This window comes from Astatotilapia calliptera, chromosome 4 (genome assembly GCF_900246225.1).
Source record: "Astatotilapia calliptera chromosome 4, fAstCal1.2, whole genome shotgun sequence".
NCBI classification, from domain to species: Eukaryota; Metazoa; Chordata; class Actinopteri; order Cichliformes; family Cichlidae; genus Astatotilapia; species Astatotilapia calliptera.
The window spans coordinates 11,532,272-11,550,344 of record NC_039305.1 but is presented as its reverse complement, the minus strand read 5'-3'; the positions used below and the strand labels follow the sequence as shown (position 1 = coordinate 11,550,344).

General features: G+C 42.9%; 1 protein-coding gene across 3 annotated transcripts in view; it reads right to left on the bottom strand.

Annotated features, from left to right (window-relative positions):
- adgrl1a (adhesion G protein-coupled receptor L1a) overlaps nucleotides 1-18,073 on the bottom strand; it is a 151,986-nt gene that overhangs the window by 42,927 nt on the left and 90,986 nt on the right. For all 3 annotated transcript variants that reach the window (XM_026164639.1, XM_026164638.1, XM_026164640.1), the window contains exons 2-3: nucleotides 15,663-15,841; nucleotides 1,442-1,655 (exon numbers count right to left, since the gene is read on the bottom strand). In XM_026164639.1, the coding sequence (XP_026020424.1) occupies nucleotides 1,442-1,655; nucleotides 15,663-15,732 (284 nt within the window). In that variant the 5' untranslated portion in view covers nucleotides 15,733-15,841. The remainder of the gene's footprint in view (nucleotides 1-1,441; nucleotides 1,656-15,662; nucleotides 15,842-18,073) is intronic.

The window sequence follows — 18,073 nt, the reverse complement described above, 5'->3', positions numbered from 1 at the left end:
AGGGAGGTGGAAACAGAGGGGGAGGGAGAATGGGGGGGGGGGGGGGGGGGGGGGGGAGAAGTGGGATGAAGGATACAGAGAAGCATGGAGGGAGGGAAGAGGCAGAGAGAGGGCGAGTGACGTAAGACCTCCTCTCCTGGGGGATTGTGAGTGGGAGCAATTAGAGGTGAGAGAACAGGGAAGGACGAGGGGGGCTAAGGCAGATACTCTACACCACACGCACAGGGAAAACATTCATATGCACATAATACCTACATCTAAACCACATCGCTGCATGCCTTCTCACGGTTGCACACACCGAGAAACACATCCACACAGGAGAAACGATACACATCCACACGCACGTGCACTTAGTTATTCTCACCACATAATCCTTCTCTATCCAGCTTTGAGCATTTCCCCACTGCACACTCTTTCTCTCCATTCATATCTCAAATCTCTGCTGCACTCTCTCTATCATCCTATCATTTCTACAAGTCTTTCTTCTTCCTTTACCCCCTCAATTTTCTCCTCCACCCCCTACTACTTCCCTCCCTCCCTTGCTCAAGCTAGCACCCTGTGCCTCCATTACAAGCGTGGTGGATAGCTGGAAGAGAGCTTCCATTGATCTGAGCTAAAAGGAAGCAGATGCTGAGCACAAACACAGAGAGCAGCTGTAGGAAGCGCTACAAATACTCCAGCAATAAACATATAGATTCTCATGCATACATGAAACTAAGCGCACTCACACACTCACGCGCGCACACACACACACACACACACACACACACACACACACACACACACACACACACACACACACACAATTCCTTACAAATAAAAGTTTTGCCAAGACACAGCAGCGTTAGTCAAGTATGCTGACTTCAGTGTTTCCCAAAAGAAACGTTTGAATGCACAAGTTCAAGTGGCCCCCGGCAAATTGCCTGTTAGTTATTTTTAAGTGAAGAGAAGTAAATAAAATCCTGGAGCAAACACACATTAAACAACTAAACTTCCTTCAAATATTAATGCTTTTTCCCCCTTCTTTCATGTACTTAAAGTTGGAAGTTACTTTACTAACAATTCCACCAGTATAGTCTCAAACTTCATTATAATGTTAGCAAGAGCTGTCACTAAGAATAGTTAGTTGATAACAATTTCCTCCCAAATTGTGCCACCTGCTACAATTATTGTCATTTTGTATTCTTAATTAAATAAAAATGAAACATTAAATTACATTTAAGGAAAGCCTCAGTTTGACATTGGTTTTACTTAATGTTATTACAAAAAAGATCTACAATTTGCCACAAGGTGCCCAAATTGTGCATCTGAAGAGGAAAAGCAAGTAAATCTAGAGGAACTGTGTTGTGAAATAAAATCTTGTTTCCTCTGCCAATACCGGGCTCTTACTCTGCACAAACACACACACACACACACAAGATCTAAACAGATCAATAGTCACCTCTGTGACATTATCTTGAAGGCGTCGGGCAGGTAGCACTGCACATTCTCCATCTGAAAGGGGTCTGCGTCACAGATTTTGTCATCGGTGCGGCCATAGTTAGCCGTCTCAATCATGATGACATCACTTCCAGGGCAACGCAGCTCGATCGGGTAGCCTTCACAAGCCAGCTCCCGGCGCATCAAACCGAAGGGCATCATTGACCGGCTCAGAGCTGGAGAGGAAAGAGAGAGAGGCAAAGTTATTGATAACTCATTGAACCTTAATATACACTTTTAGGAGGCACCTCGTTGTTCCGTGTAATTGTAAATCATATATGCATGTTTGACAGGAGCAGGTGGTATGAAAGTGGTTCCTGCTGTCCTCATGTAAAACACAAACGAGCCATTATTGACTTGCCTTCATTGAATGGTAATTTTGCAGTGCTACTGATGCACAGCCTGGCCGACCACTTTCCACATATTGGCATGAAGGATTTGGAGACATACCAGCTTTTGCAATGAGATACTGCACCACTTGTGAAACAAACTGTGAGAGTTTCAAATGTTAACAAACTCCTACACACTGCCAGACAGCAGCTTATCATACTCATCCCAATGTACTTTCTCGCATCTTTTAGTGTATTCTACCTATCAGAAATGTTGGATTAGGTCTGAGCAAGAGAGGAAATAGAGGTGAAAGAAGTAAAAAAAAAAAAAAAAAGAGAGACAGAGAGCATCTGTATGCATTTTCAACTCTGGTGTGTACACCATTTCCACACCCACTGCTGGTAATCAGCTGTCTGAGAGGCATGTCAATGTACTCCTGCGGCTCTGTGTGGAGAAGGGTCAGCAGGGAAAGCGGGGTACTCAGGGTTAATCACTGAGCCAGGCTGAGAGGCATGAAAGAGGCCTGCAAAGAGGTGCTGAGAGAGACACTCATTGCCTCTCCAGCTCTCTCCATAACTGCATACCTTTCCAACTGCTTCTCCATTCAGCCTAAAAAAAAAAAAAGGCTGCCAGCTTCCTTTACAGTGCAGGTGGAGGCAGGGGCACAGAGACTGAACAGAAGTAGACAGGAGTAGAGTGAGTGATCTGGAAGTGAAACTGAAGGACAGCCAACGCTCCTTTTGTGAGCCTCATGCCAGGCCCTGTGAGAGCTGCTATCCGTGGTACTGAACTGACTTTAAAACTTCTTTTGGGAAAATGGCATCCTTAGATTTGGAGCTGCTTCAGAGATAGCTAGGTGTGGAGCTGTCGGCTGTCCTGAAGGACCAGAAGGCTTTGACCGAGATCTCCTTTGCAGTGTCAGTAAGGAGGACATGATACATATTACCCAGATGGTGGGAATCCTGTGAAATCTACACAGAGTGGCGGTAGGTGTACTTTAACAGGGTGCAACTTCTTTATAAACCAAGGCTTTCACTATATAGCGCTTCCCCTTGCCAGACAGGCTCAGCAGCAGACAAGGGCACTGAGTCAGCCCCTCTCCCCCACTACTCTTATTGCTGAAACCCACAGAGCAGGGCTGTTTTCCTTTTCTGACACTGAGCTAGCAGTGCTTAAGTTTCAGCCACTGTCCATTCAGAAGGAGTGCCCATCTGGGTCAATGTCAATGTCAGTCATCCCAGACATGCTCTGCAGCACTGTGCTACATGATTCACTGCCATCAGACTTGCTCATATTTCTAAATGCCACCCATTTATGCAGCAGGGATTTCAGTTCAGTTGTGTAACTAACGCCATTAAGGCTGAATGACTAGCACAGACAGACTTCAAATCTTTTATGCCTCGCCAGAATACAGTGCCAGTGCCAAATCACAAAGGCCTAAATGCAAAAGCGCATACTAATTAAAGCACATGGAGATGCAAACAGCAGGCGAGGCCAGACAAACAAGTCCACACTCAAACGCACAAGACCCACAGAAGCAAATTAGCACATACGCAGACGCACTGTGCAGACGAGTATGCAAGATCACATTCAAGCACACATACACTTGCACACATCCATGCATACACACAGAGTTCTTGTGTCACAGTGGGGATACAATGCGTAGTGTCAGTGTGTGGCCTTGTCGTCTTAACTACCCTGTGGTGTGAATACGCAGCAGTGTACAGCTGGCCAGTGATTATAACCTTACAATGAGCCAAGAGGGAAGTAAAAGTGAAGCGGGCCACCAGGAGTGATCACACTTAGTCAGCTTACACTGTAGGTTGGCGCAAAGAATATTAGTCCCTACCAGAGGCAGCAGCTCACTCATTAACCACACTTTATATACCAAGCAAATTTAAATGGTAAATACAGCATTTCTGGCTTTTCAGTTCCATATACTGCCACTGAGCTGCGAAGATCTCCTTTAAGCTATTTCTTCAGCAGAGTTTCAAAAGAAGTGCATATATTTACAGTACTGTGTAAACATCTTGAGCCACTTGTCATTTCTTTATATTTTGCCTCTAAGAAGCCAGACTTTTTTCTAATTTTGTTAAAAGTGGTCTTGAGCACCAGGCTTTCTGATGGTATTTCAAACTTTTAATTTGGACACTGACTCTATTTTCTCAATTTCAGTCTAGTCCTTCACCCTTTTCAAAGAATTTAGTTTTGTTTGTTTGTAAAGGCACTTAATATTGCACTATGAATAATTTATAGGCATATAAAAGACAACTAACTAAAGAATGAACGTGTTGAGTCCACACAAAACAGACAACTTGGCTTATCTCCTGATTTAAAAAGATTTGACCACATTGGAAAAAAATGAATTGGCAGAACTAACTAACTGGGCTCTATCCACAGTTCACTAAGCCTTTATCAGGAAAGGTCTCAATAGACACCTGTCAAAAAGTAGTTGGTAAGGAAAAAAAAAAAACAGGGAAAAGAGGCGAGGTACGCCACATAACACAAGAACTAGACTGAAAATCAGTGGAATGATCAGTATGTACAGGGAAGGTCAGGAGAGAGGTGCAACAGTGAGTGTCCACAACCTTCTGTAAAACACAATGAAGGCTAATGGAGGCTTTTGAGCTCTATTTCAGGCAGTAGTGTAGACACCACTGCCCGAAATGGAGTTGGGGTTTGGGGATCTTGTCAAAAATGACGAAATTATGAAAAGTACCATTAGATTTTGAATCACCATGCAACACCATCTGGAAAGCAACTGATTGGCAATGGCAACACATCTGGATAGAAAAACACACACATACAAACGTACAACAGAACACTATCAATTATGGACTGACCTCCCCAGAGCCCAGACCGCCACATTATTGAAGCAGGATGGCATCATCATGACAGAAAACAGAACAAAAGGCAGCAAACATCCCCAAAAAAGACCTTAGAATTTCTTTTAACTAGCCTCGAAAACTATTCCTGAACACTGCTTAAAGAAGATACAAGAAAGCTTGCCTAAGACAGTTCAGGCTGTATTGTAGCAAAAAGGTGAATAATAATGGCTCAAGACATTGGCACAGAACTTTTTGCACAAAGCTCAACAATGTACCTTTCATAAGCTTTATATAATTGTGAAACATTATGTGGGATATCTCACTTAGATCTTACAGTTACACTTTATATAGTCAATGACTAGGCAAAAGTCTGCTGAATCACAATGATATGTACTTGATTATGAAACATTACCAAATTTATGCAGAGACTGTTGTATGGACCTAAATCCGTTGTCTTTTTTCCCAGGTATAACTTTCTCCGGCCCAGCTGTTACAGCATATATTTAGCCTTAATTGAGCACAGCCATTATGAGCCAGTAAATTTCAGTGTGGCAGCTAGATAACTATCCTATTTCTAGCACCCCTGCAAATCTCTGCTTGTGTCATTAATATATCATATTTCACACCGACATAATTCAGAGCAACGCAACCACTTTTTGACAAGTTGCAGTTCTAAGGTGGGTTTTAAAGTTTAGATATACAGAAGGATTCATCTTGCATCCATACAGAAATTTCTGAATGGTGTATTCACAACAAGCATGGATCTTATTAACTTGAGGGATGGATTCAGTGTCTATGTGTGTGTGAGAGGGTGTGTGTATGTGGTAGCGTGCCAGCCAGATGGCCTGAGGCCTAGCTGGAGCTGTGACTGGCTCTGAGCTGAGCTGAGATGAGATGAGCAGAGGATAAGCTTGGCCTGGCCATGGGCTATGATTGTCCTTCACTCTGCAGGAATCCATTAAGGTTTCAGGGTCTCTTTAGCCAGCACACACAGACACACACAATAACACACATGGGCATTTAGTCTTGTCTGTCAGACTCATAATAGCTGAATGGAGTGACTTTCTCTGCAGCAGCCATATGTATACTTGGATGTAATCCCTCGCAGTAAGACTATGACTTATCTCCTGTGGTGTATAAAACTGCATTAACAGCCACCGTGCTCAAGAAATGCTACCAATTGTTACACATACCAATAAAGGGCCAATTCAGTAATTATACGAGCTGATTTTCATGGATGTGGCAGAGTGGAAGTGACAGAGGTCACACACACACAGCCACACAGCCAGAGCCCTGGTGTCACTCCAGGGCAGCTGGTGTGAAGGGCTGAAGCGGTTGGCTTCAAATAGAAGCTCCATACAAATTAAGAGCAACAGAGAGAACTGATTGGATTTGACTCATTATCCTCACACAGTAATTAAAGCCTGAGGGTGGATAGATGCTTGAACCATCAGACAAGAACATAATTTTGCACAAGTCAATCTAGACTTTGCATGCTCATATGCTCTCTACTCCTATTAGTCTTTAAATCTATTCTTAATCTTACGTCTGTAGCTGCAGTGCACATAACAACTTTGCGCGCAAATCCGATATAACTGATGAGGAGTGATAAGAAAATCTTACCTGCAACCAGAGCCATGCCCAACACTTGAGAAAAGTTAAGAGAAAATGTTTGGTCTGTTATGTCAGTACTGACTAAAACAGGTGGCATTCAAAATGATTTTACATTTTCTGTACGAACAGACAAAGATTTGTCTTCATCAGCAGCGATGTGCTTTCAAACATAAAAGCATCTTCATTTCACCACCTCAGACAGTTTGACCTTGGGATGTATTATCACCGAGGCTCTCACAGAAACTATAGTGTCTTTCTCTGTGAAAGTTTGGCCTTGGAGGTATCCAGCAAGTATGCGACTGAGTCACAACAGGAGATTATACTTGTGGAGCTCTGTGGCTCGTGGTGTGTGCTTTTGGAAGAGTGTTTTTTTGTGATGATATGATCAGCCCTTTTAGCCTCTCTGTCTCCCAGTACTACTCATTAGCCTAGCACTGAAGCATAGAACTGGAAACATTTTGTCCAGTAGTGGGGAGGTTTCTTGTTATATAGGTCATTTTCCTATTTTTGCCCACATATACCAGTGGTATTATTAAAACACCCCTTACATCTACATATACCCTTAGCATTAGAGCTAACGCAAAGAGCTAACTCCCTCATAAGTTTTAGGTTAGTTCTTTAGTAAAGCTGGCGAGGAAGAACAAGTAATTTTACAGTCATTGGACAGAACTGAGAGGTCTCAGTGATGGGGATCCCTCTCCAGCTGATCCCAACCAATTTCTAGAGCTCCTTATCAGCTTAGTGCTGCATCTTAGCGACTCACTTAGCACTGCGAGTTAGCGTAATGACTCACTGGAGCATGGCCTGTCACCACAGACAGGCTGAGGCGATGTGGCCAGAACTGTCACATCCAGGCAGCCTTCAAGCTGAGGAGTTGTGACAAAGTGACATGCTGAGACAAACCTAAAGGCCTAACATGAGGGTGCGAGGGGTGGGGGCAGCCTGAGCTTGTGGGACAGTGCGTGTGCATGTGTGTGTGTGACTTTGGATGGGAGGGAGAAATGCTGGCCTCAAAGCTAGGATGCTATCTCATCTCTGACTCCTCCGCCTGTCTGCTGCAGGCAAAGGAGACAGAAGAGATGAGATGAGGAGTGACTGTATAGGGAGTCACCAGTCTTGCTATAAGGTCAGAACACAAAGCAGTGCCAAAATGACACACATCCACTGTGATGGAGCTGAGTCGCACAAGCACACAGGAGGAAGAAATGGAATGGCACAGCAAATGAGACAGGGTAACAATGGAAAAAGATAGAAACCTTCAAACAAAGTGCTGGCAGCAGATGAGCATAACGACTATTCTTTGTGGAGGCACAAGGTCAGTGACATAAAAGAAATGAGGCAGACAGATTCGTGGGAGAGGAGGCCTCCTATTGTTGGGATCTGCTCAATAAGACAGCTTCTCTCCTCAGCAGCCCCGTCCTCTAACAGAACTGAATTACAACATAGCCCATAACATTACATCATTCATAAGAGAATTAAATGTGCCCCTGTTGGAAACGGGATACTTACACTCTCACACAACACACACTCAGGCATTTGCAATTACGGACAAGCACATACACACAAACTCTCGCAGGCAAATGCACACAAGCTCTACCCATCATCCATCCTCAACCTCAAGAACTCTCTCTCGCTCTGTGCGTTGACAAACTTTGCTGTGGGGGGAACTAGCAGGCATTGCATAGATATTAAGACGGGTGGTTAAAAAAACCGCTGAGACACTGAACAACATACACACAAACTTGAGGAGGGAGGCGAGACGGGACGTGCTCATACTGTCAAACCACTTCATTGCTAGCCCTGGCGCCTAATTATGCAATAAAAGTGCCTCAACAGGGGGAATCGGCATAGCCCAAAATAAAAATCAGCCTGCCTAAAAAGTAGGAGATTCACCGGGTGTAAAATATCCTCCATCTCCCCGGGGAAGGGAGCAGTGCTACAGGCCCACCACAACTCTATTCTGTTCTATGTTTCCAGCACATATCAGAGGAGGCAGGCCAGCAGACAGTGAGTCAGACCTAGATTCATATAAACACTGTGCTGGAGTAAAACTGCTGGTGCTGCAGGGAAACAGCCACAGGGATGAGGAAGGAATGGAGTAGAGACAGAGAAGCAGAGAGAGGAAAGCGGGGAAGTTGGCGAGGAAATGAAGAGCAGAAGCAAGTGATGAGAAAAAAGAAAGTCAAAGTGTGGAGGAGAGAGGGGAAGACGGAGTGAGTAGCTTGTGCGGAGTGCTGTCAGAAAAAAAGGTGTGTGCAAGTATGAGTCTGTGTGTGTGTGTGGATTTGAAAAAGTCGTAAGTCGCAACCGGAGACCTGTTAGGAAAGATGAGTGTCAAAGCCCGGCCCCGCTGCTGCATTAGACACTTAATTAACCTCCTTATACACTAAGCCAAAGGTCCGGACGCTTGGACAGTGTGTGCGCCTGAGTGTATTTTCACTCTGCATGTTTATGAGGTGATCGATCTGTTTGCGAGTATACTTATGTGGTTAACTACAGCACGGAGGATTTTGTGTGCTCCTCTACTTTCATGTTTTCATAGCTACAGCATGAATTAAAATATTCCTCCTACACTTACAGGCCATTGTATTCACTTGCACTGTAATGAGTAACACTGTGAGTTTCCTCCTCTCTCTGTGTTTTTCTTTTTCACCTCGCACCATCCCTCAATCCCTCATCTAATTTCATCCACCTGGAAACGATCTCATTTACCTTTACTTGTCCCCAACACACTCCCCTCATTCTCCCCACCTCTTAGCTTCACCTTCCTTCCCAGCCCTTTACCTCTAGTTTCTCATTTCAATTCCATTCTCCTCCTTTACTCCCTTTCACTGTATTGCCACCCTCTCTGCTGTGATCTAGCTCTCTCTTTCTTCACTTCTCTACTCTCTCTGCTCTTGGTTTCCAGCCGTAAGCTGCTGCTATTAACTATCACTCTGCATTCCACAGAACACGAGATAAGCAAATGCCCACATTCTTAATCACATAACATGCTTGATACATACACACCTTTGTACATGTTCACAAACCAGCCGTCTCACATACACACACATGCAGTCCTGTACGGCTACAAAGCCTCAAAGTTACACACCACGGCCCGGAGAGAACAGAGGCAGCTATCACGCGACTGCACAAACAGGAACACAGTACTCAATCCTTGATGTAGAAGCTTGTTTGCAGTACACAAATCAATGTACACAAACTAACATGCCCTTGCATACACACGACTACAAGCAAACACAAACACACAAACACACAAACAAAATGGGCGCAAACACACATACACTAACATGAATGAATAAACAAAAAGGCACAACCCCGTATACAGTCACAAGCACATGAGAGCGGCGTGCGTCATCTTCAAAGTGAGGTTTGAAAGAACACGCCGCCACACCGCCCCGTCGGTCCCTCCTTCTCCCCCCCCCCCCCCCCCCCAACGCCCAATATATGTTCAAAGGCCATCCATTAACCTTTCACTCACACAGGCCTCTCTGTGATCTACTGCTCTCAGCCAAGGGCTTTGAAGAGCACAGTAACTCTCAGCACCAGGGAGCGAGCAAGGGAGGTAGCGAACGAGATATGACAGAAGGCAGAAAGAGGCGAAGAGAAACGAATAACAACGACAAGAGATGTGCGCTGCTAACGGACGGGAGGTAGAGGGTAAGGAAAGGAGGAAAATGTGGCTTGCAGGAGGCAGCGGGGTTAATCTCAATGATGGAAGCTCGATAGAAAGTGGGGTCGAGTGATGGGGAGAGCTGAGAGTTTAAAAAGGAGGAGAGCAGAAACGATGATGGGCGAACAGAATGGGAGGCCAGGAAAGAGATAGGAGGGAGTGTGTGGGGAAGTATATCACAGCGCAAAAAGGGGGTATAATAGCTAAGGTTTTGGGGGGGGGGGGCTGAGAGACTGGATGAAAATGAGAGGAGAGAAGTGAGAAGAACTGACTGTTGCAAATAAGATGAGAAAGCAACAAAAGCTTGAAAACACACACACAAGGGGCACTGAGAGAGAATAGGGAGAAAAAAGGCTTTAGAGCAGCTCTTTATTGCAAAATCCAGATGATATGCAATATTCACAAGCCACTAGATTAGCAATTAGTGTCAGTAAAGGCTGTGGATTTCAGCTTTATGAAAGAGAAAAGCCACGCTAAAGCATACTCAAAGGTCATTTTCAGACAAAATGGGAGCATTTACTTGTCTCAGTGAACACACAACATGCAGTTTGGATGGCCTTGGTCTATAAAAATCCAAGCTATTAGAAATGAACTTGTCTCTATAGTTTATTATTTATGTCATTTAAGTCCAGCAATAGTCAACTGCCTCTGTGATCCTGCAACTAATATTTGTGTCAAAGGAGAATTGGTCAAAGTTAGTAACTGTACTCTTCTACTGAGCATCCTTCCCATGTGAACTCGGGGATGTGAAATACACAAGACTGATCGAGATTCAAAGTTACCGTGTAGAATTAATTACAAATAATAAATCACTGCAAAGTACCAGGTGTTGCAAGCAGGAGCAATGTGAACCTGACAGGATACAACATGCCTGTCTCTAAGAAATTCTGTTTTTCCAATTACAGTGTTGTTGCTCATGTAATCAGTCACTGTCTGAATTATGTTCAGAGGCACCTTAAAAAAAATAACTACATTAAACTATGCTGAAGTTGCCAGGATAGTGGCTGAGGTAACACCGGAGACTAATTTTGAATTAAGTTCAAACAACAAATGTACTTGGCTGAATAAGTATGTATATATATATATATATATATATATATATATATATATATACATATATATAAACAGTATTTGTAATTACCAAATCCATTTTTGCTTCTGTAATAGGTATTCCACTATTACACACCAGGTCTTTAATCAAAGTGATATTTTTAATGCTAAAATGTAATTATTGCTGTTATCCATGAATTTTCAAATTTACTGTTTTACAAAAAAGCAGAAAAAATGTGAAGCACATTATGATTTTTTGATTAAGATGCCATTTTTTATTTGCATTCCTGAGATGAAAATTTGTCTTAGTGACTGAATGTTACACTTACACAGATGTCCAATGTGTTATTTGCCAAATAAATAAATAAATAAATAGAAAGGTAAATATATAGGTTTTTGACAGATTTCTAAAACATGTTTTTTGTTTTTTGACAGGCTATTTAACAAGTGTGTTAAACACACACGCACACACGCACACACACACACACACACACACGCACACACACACACACACAGATATATATTCTTCATTTCATGTCTCAGATCTCTATCCACAAAGATGTGCAGTGAGTGCTTAAATATGACCATAAAAATAGCGAGTGGGTACTGTACTACATATGAGCAAGAACATACAAACCACTATGATAATTGTAGTGACACTTGAAGTAAAGCAAAAGGAAGAGCTAATACATTTTTGTCACAGCAGTCGATCACTTTCTTCAAATCTTTGAGGTAGAGCGCTGACTTTGGTGAGTGATGCACTTTCTCAGCGCCTTTGTAGTTCTAAAAGTATTTATGAATGCAAATTAATTGCATTCAGAATTAATTTCAACAAGGAAAGGATCTTTACTATGTTCCCGTCATGGACTCATTTAAATGCAACTGAATCTAATCAACTAATTCAGTGATTTAGTTCAACTAATTCAGCTTCAGTGCTCTGCTTGACATATACTCAAGCGAAAAGTGTAGAGCTGTGAGTTAACAAAATGAAGGGAATAAGGAAATACAAAATGCTGCTTGTGAAGCCTCAAAGTTACATGCTGTTTAGGAAAGTACACGGCGACAAAAAGCTATGTGTTAGTAGCACTCTTTTATTGCCTCCTCTAAAGATATTATTGGCATAAGCCTGTCAGAGTCAGCTCTTATGAATTTATGAGTAGGTCACTGTTTTAAAATTACAATTTTAATATTTCTGCAGGACTGAAAGACGTGTCTTTAACTGTGCAAATTCAATATTGGATTTTAAGACCCTCACTCACTCATTTTTTTTTAAAATCTTTGCTCCCACTTTTAATTTTAGGATATGGCAACATTTGGACCTGGAAAAAACTGTCAGCTCAGACATTTTAAAAAAAGCATCTGTCTTGCAACAGCATAGTGAATTCTTTATGTAGCCCTCCATTACGGCTGTGCGATATGACCAAAAGCTCATATCCATATCATATAAGACATGTATCCTCCTGATAATGATATAAATCACAAAAATTTAACATTTTCTGTAAATTCTGTGAATCTCGGCTCGACTTGCGTGAAGTGTACCTGGAGTCGAGTGTTTTAACGATGTATGAAACTATACATTTTTAGACATAAGTTGTAACGTATATAAGTATTAATTACACCGCGTGCTGCGGGGAAAAGCCTGTTCTAACATTTGAGTCTAAGGTTTATTTTTTAGCACCTGACGGCTCTTTTTTTGCTTCTCATCCGTAAATACTCTGCATACTCTTTCATGTGATTCAGTTTATTTTGAAAAGTCTCAACAGGATCTTGAGCTTTATTGTGAAAGGTTTATGTGGAAAATAAACAAGCGGACACGCGATGGCTTTACCGTCTTGTTGCTAAGCACAACGCATAAAAACAGGCGCTTGTGTGTGGTTATATTAAATATAAGAGAAAGAGAGAACTTTAAGAAATTAATAGAGCCACTACAGTGACCATCAAAACGATGAAAAAATATTGCCGTAAACAGTTTATTTTGCGACACCACGAAACAAACAATAGATGTTTTTATATCGTCGTCCGATATATATCGTTATATCGAACAGCCCTACTCTCCATGGAACAAAAAAAACAAAACAAAACACCGAGCCCTGCATTACAGAAAGCAAAAGCATACACTGAGAACAGTCCCAATTCAAACATTGTGTCACCCTTGGAGAACAGTCGAGAGACTAAGCACTTTGTTGAGAAGATGTGTAAAAACAGCTAGTCCCCTATCCTTAAATAATAGCTACTGTTCAGGGGAAAAGGCAGGGAAGAAAAAAAGCCAGGCAGAGGAGGGGAAGACAGATAAAAATGTCTGCGTGTGCACTAAAGGACCAGGGGCCTTTCCACACGACTGATCTGAGAGCAAAGGCTTAAATACAGGGGAGATGAGAACAGATTCAACCAGTCAGCTGGCACTGCCATCCTGGTATGAGTGGCACACACAAACACACACACGCACACATACACACAAAAAGGCTCATACGCACATCTATCTGGATATGTCAGCACTCTCACATAAACACAAAGATCCATACAGACTCTCGCATGCACACATCACCATGCACTCATGGACATACAGGCACATTATGCACTATACTGTATGCTTGGAAATTCATACCCATCACATTGCAGACTGAAAGGACCTACAAATAGCCTTGTAATGGTCTTCCTGCCACCACTGGTGCACATAAATACGAATACACATGCACACAGCAACGCTTTACACTGTGCTAAATGAAAGTTCTGTGTCAGGGCTTCATCACGTACAGCGCAGCTGCCTGCAATGCCTGCCACATTAAGCAAGCCTAATGGGCTTTCAGATCAGCAGCACTATGTATGAAGGGTGGTACATTCTCAAGCATTCTGTGGAATCAGCGGGACATTCTGTTTGTCAAGGTACGCATGTCAGGCTGTCAGGGAGACTGCCGGGACAAAGGGGTGGAGGGATTTTCTATATGCCAGTATGATTATGACTTTATTTGCTTGTGTTAGTATGAGTTTGTATTCACAGATGAAAATATTGTCTTTTGTCTCACGCAGCCATTGGATTTCAAAGACAAATGAAAAACTGCACAGTGATTTAAGGGGATAAATATTCACTATGTGAGGCGTACGTGTACAAAGCTCATGCTGGTTAAGAACATTTGCACTAAAGAGCTACTTCCAGAGTAGAATAAATGGGTGTGTGTTAAGGGTAAATATTAGAATGTGCAGCCAGGAGCAGAGTGAGGTTAAAGCATCGCAGATTAGTCGGGACACGGAGGAGGAGCAGGGAGTACACATTAGACTGTGAAGCCATGTGTGATGATCATGCAGGTTTCCAAATGAGCTTTGATTAGTCTAAGAGGGATTTCAGCAGATCTCATCACATCAAAACCCTGCGCTCTTCCTTTAAATTCCACTTCCCTTGTTCTCCTTTCTTTTTCTCTCCTGCTCCTCTGGTCACACTATAAAAGAGAGAATGAATTTCAGCCAAAATTTGACTGCCAAAATTATGTGCACCAAAACAGTGTGGGTGAACATGAGCCAATGTAAATGTGCAATGTGCCTGATTCCAATAGAAAAAAAATCTTCTTAATTTCATCCAACCAAATGTTCTGTCTGTGCGCTGATAGTGATTGTGACTGATTATTGCTGTATTATTACTATTCCCGAAGTGCCAGGTCATGCAGATAGGTGGAGGCTTATTTTCATACAAATATATACACCCACAAGTAAAACACAAAGCAACATGATGCCAGTGGCCTAATGGAACACAACATGGGCCACACAGATCTGATGCAACCAAAGGAGAAAAAAGAATAGCTTCTCAAATTAGAGCCACACCTGTCCAATCATAGCTTTCACTGGGGAACTGTTAAATCCAATATTGATATCAGCACTAATATGAAAACACACCTTACTGTTCCCCACTTTCTTCATCGCTAGCTCCTCCCTGCGGTAACCATGTGTCCTTAAGCTCCTCCTCTTCATTCTGGCTGTCCATCACCCAGCGGCTCATTGGCACAGAGTTGACGGAGAACATACAGCAGATGGTGTGCTGCTGTCTGTGTGGCAGGCCACTAGCAGGACACCCAGCAGCCCCTCCTTTCCCTCCTCGGCCCGCTGCCTACCCCTGCAATTCCCGTTCCTTCCCTCATACATATCTTCCAACAAATACACAACACCCTCCAGCATCACTTCATCCCATCCAGGTCACCTGCTGCCAAGCTTACAACAGCTAGCGCACATGCGACACAAAACGAAACATCTTATGGTACATGGCACATTCAAGGAGGTCACACATATGGCACCATTACATGCACGGATTCCCCCTTATTCTCTTGCCACGCTCCAACTAACATCAAGATGACAAGAAATTTTATTGACATTCTCACATCCACCTTGCTCAGACACTCTCTCTCTCTGTCTCCTGTAGAGAGAGTTCAGTTAATGAAGTGCAGCTTTTCTAGCCTGGTCAGCAAGTCAATACACTTACAACCTTCATCACATGTATAAATATTGCATCCTCATTTGCAGTAACCTCAGGCCAGGCCGGCTACAAGTAACGGTGAAACCAACAGAAGCTTACGGTGTGTAAAACAGTCTAAGCTGGCTCGTTGAGTTAAAACAGAATCTTAACGCATAAATTCTGAATCCAGATGCACACATGTGCACTCGTCATGATATAGACAACACTAGAGAATTTTAATATTACATACCCTGTGAGGATGGAGCAATGTTGCTGGAAGCCACAGCACAAGTGAAGACGATCCAGACTGCAAGAGCCATGCTTGAGGCCGAGAAGTGTAAGGAACTGGTCTAGGTGGTCAGAGGTGGTCAGCAGGCACAGGTGAGTTGGGGGGCACTTCCTCAGCTTACACCCACTTTGAGGGTGAACCTGCAGGCAAAGGGGAAAGAAAAAACACGGAATTAGGAGCCTCTTTAAATTCTGTATGTGCATACGTCAAGAAAAAGGAAATTATTTTTTCTTCTCTGTACAGCATTTAAATGAGAGGAGAGGAGAGGAGAGGAGAGGAGAGGAGAGAGGCTCCCCCTGTGGTGGTCAGGTAGAATGATCAGTTGGGAAATCGGAGGCCATTTTGTGCAAGATGGCTTGGCAACAGCTGTTGCCACTACCAGCTCATCACTCTCAAGTGTTTGGACGCTTGATTGAATCAGACTTGCTACATATGTTTTGGGGCTGTTAACAGAGTTATTTTCACGTGAAAAATGCATGTCTTCTCTATGTGTGCGTGTGTTTGTGTTTGCAGGCGTGCATACAAATCGAGACAGTGAAAAGCGGTGACTCAGTCAGCGGTGCTGCGGGGCTCACACATCTCATTTGCCTAATGAAATAAATCACAATCTGGAACTTGAGCTCTGATTTTTTGACAGTGGAGCCTGCTCTGCCCCTTCAGGGGCTAGAAGGCAGAGAACAGTAAAGATGGTATCGTTATAGCTAACACTGCTCCTGCTGAGTTTGCTGATGGAGCAGACAGATTGGTCTACATCTCTTTGTGTTGTATGAGTGTTTGTTTGTTTTAGTGGGGAGCCGGTTGCTTTGTCTTATTTCATTTACTGCATGATACACACACATGCTCTCTCACACACACGCTGGGATACTGTATGGAGCTTTTATTGACTCCATTCATTTTCTGTGCTCTATACCAGTTTCAACTAACCTACAGTCAGCACTTCACTCTTGCTACCAATCAGCCACATAACATAACGCATGCTGAATATTATTTAAGTCCACTCAAGAACACCACCAGAATACACACTTGTGACTTATCAGGGTCTGGATACAAGATATGTCTGCAGTATGTGGCATTGGGGCTCTAGTAGATTTGGGGACATCATGGATGGCTTTGCTCCATGGTATGGTCTGTTGAGTTTGGATTTGGGATCAGTGCTTTGGCTTTTCTGGTTGTATTTCTTGGGTTTCCTCAGGCACTTTTTTGCAGTATGAGTGCATTTTCCAGCTTGGTGGTGCCAACACCATGAGCAGGATGCTTTGCTCAATTTTTTTTAGCTTTCTGGGATGTGTCAATGTAACATTCAGATGTAGAGCATCAACTTTTCCGTTCACTTTGGCTTTCAACAGTTTTAATGTTGTGGTCGATGGTCTATTGTGACAGTTTTAGCTCCACATATTTGTGTGAGATAAAAAAAAAAACGAATCCTAATCTAGAGCCAAACTTTCCAAATGCAAGAAAATAAATCTCGCTTAATCACACACAAAAGATCAAACATAAAAATGCATGATTGTGATAAATCTTTAAGATGACAGATTTAGTGCATATTGCAGACTATGTGACATCCTCAAATAGTTCAGAGAAATATTTTATCATACTATGTGTATATCTGTACAAAAATAAATGTAATCCTAATCTTGATTATAAACCTGAACTTAGAATACAAAACAGACAGTTGGGATTATAAAAGTCCCTGCATTTTTCATTTATCAAAGCTTTTCATCCTGCTAAATATGTCAACACACACAACATCACGCAGGCATGGCAGTGCTTTTCATCTGGTAGCAAAGACGGCAGGGCGTGAGCGGCTTCGCCCCTCTCTTTATCATCGCTGATTTGGTTTTTCCTTCGACCTCTCCAGCCCCGCCTCTTTGTGACCTTCTCTGATATTTAACCTCTTCCCCAGTGGCAATGCAGGCCCACAACCTGCCCGGGTGTCGCTGCATGGATTAGTATGTTGGATATCGCAGAGTACAAGCAAGGCAGAGAGAGAGAGATGCAGAGAGCAAATAGCAAAGAGGGAGAGAGAATAAAAGCAGAACTGAGTGGCAAGCACATTCACAGCAGCTGTTCTTTGCACCAGCGTTTATTTCTATCATACACTGTATGCACAACACACAGACACACACACATAACCTCTGAACTAATGCAGCTTGTGCCTTAATTTGAGTGTTGTGTGACCACCCTCTATGATCAGCAGTTGAGAGAAAAGGACATGCTCAGATGGAGGGCAGGAGGGACAAAGAAAAAGTAGAAGAGCAGTAAACAAACAGCAATAGACATGCAATGTACTACTCAGCTCCACAGCTCTCACGGCATTTACTCTCAAGCTATCCCACAGCCCCCACCTCATCCCCAATCTCGCTTTATCATTG